The sequence below is a fragment of the Macadamia integrifolia genome, chromosome 11, assembly GCF_013358625.1.
Source record: "Macadamia integrifolia cultivar HAES 741 chromosome 11, SCU_Mint_v3, whole genome shotgun sequence".
NCBI classification, from domain to species: domain Eukaryota; kingdom Viridiplantae; phylum Streptophyta; class Magnoliopsida; order Proteales; family Proteaceae; genus Macadamia; species Macadamia integrifolia.
The window spans coordinates 16,080,098-16,081,260 of NC_056567.1; the positions used below are offsets into that span (position 1 = coordinate 16,080,098).

The window sequence follows — 1,163 nt, forward strand, 5'->3', positions numbered from 1 at the left end:
GGTGGGGTTGTTGCAGAATTGTGCAAGTATTGAGGCTAGACAACAAACTCTAAGCCATCAGATTCCTAGGCTATACACGACCAATGTATCACATTGACATGTCAAATCCAGCAAAAAAATAACCGGAACATCTATGAGCAAACTTACCCCTCTCTAATTTTCTGTAGTGCAACAACCAAAACAAAAGCTTCCTTGAATCAAACAATTTAAGTAGAGACACAAGCCAACTGCTTGATTAACCAAACAATTGAAACACAGCCAGTGTCATCAAGTTCATTCAAGCATCACATTATTTGTATGACTTCAAAACCAAATACCCACTTGATGTTCACTATAACACAGAACACATGAAGGGAGAAAAGATCCAACCTACCTGGTGGAGAAGAGCCAGAGCATGGAATTGTACGAGGGCAGCCCTTGATTGAACTGCTTCCTGTACTTCATTGCTCCACCGTTTCACAATCTCTGGGTTTGTCTATTTGAATAGCGAGTATTAGTAGAAAAAAATAACTATGTAAATATTACTTATCACTAGAAACAATGTGCAGTACCTGAAGTAAGTGAACTCCACTAACAAGAGCAGCACTGGCAACAACGGGATTCTTGTCAACAATTGCTTGCTTCAGATATCTTTCTATTTGGGTGAGAAGAGTACCATCAGTAATTCTACAAAGAACCCGAATAGCATTGGCCCTATACATGTCTGTCTTACTATTCATATCCTTCATTAGTGAGCTTGTGACAATAATAACCTTTAAAAAGAGAATTATAAGTCAGCATCTATTTTTCCAAATAAAGATCAAGTTAAAAAAAGAGAATTTTTTTATCCAACAACCTCATCAGCTGAGGGGGAAAGCTCCTTGATTATCAAATAGACCATTCTCCTCAGTCCTATATCCTTAGACTGGAAAAGCTTTGTGACAGCAAAGAAAACTTCCGTTGCTTCAACCTATAAATTACATAGAAATCTCAGAATCGTGAAAACAATATCACAGCCATTAGTGATGCCAAAAAACCAACCATTGAAAGAAATGCAATGGAAGATATATCAATATACAGAAACCTACCTTCGTGAATGTTTCTCCTTGGTTAAGCAAATAAAGGAGTTTTGTTATAACCTGGTAAAGACAAAACATAGTAAAACCTGATAAGTATATCCAAAA

The 1,163-nt window shown here is 36.8% G+C and overlaps 1 protein-coding gene across 1 annotated transcript in view; it reads right to left on the bottom strand.

Moving 5' to 3' along the window:
* LOC122093974 (coatomer subunit gamma-2) overlaps positions 1-1,119 on the bottom strand; it is a 16,304-nt gene extending 15,185 nt beyond the window's left edge. Inside the window, exons 1-4 of the mRNA XM_042664544.1 lie at positions 1,068-1,119; positions 836-949; positions 552-752; positions 374-475 (exon numbers count right to left, since the gene is read on the bottom strand). Of these exons, the coding sequence (XP_042520478.1) occupies positions 374-475; positions 552-752; positions 836-880 (348 nt within the window). The 5' untranslated portion in view covers positions 881-949; positions 1,068-1,119. The remainder of the gene's footprint in view (positions 1-373; positions 476-551; positions 753-835; positions 950-1,067) is intronic.
* Between the last annotated feature and the right edge of the window lie 44 nt (positions 1,120-1,163).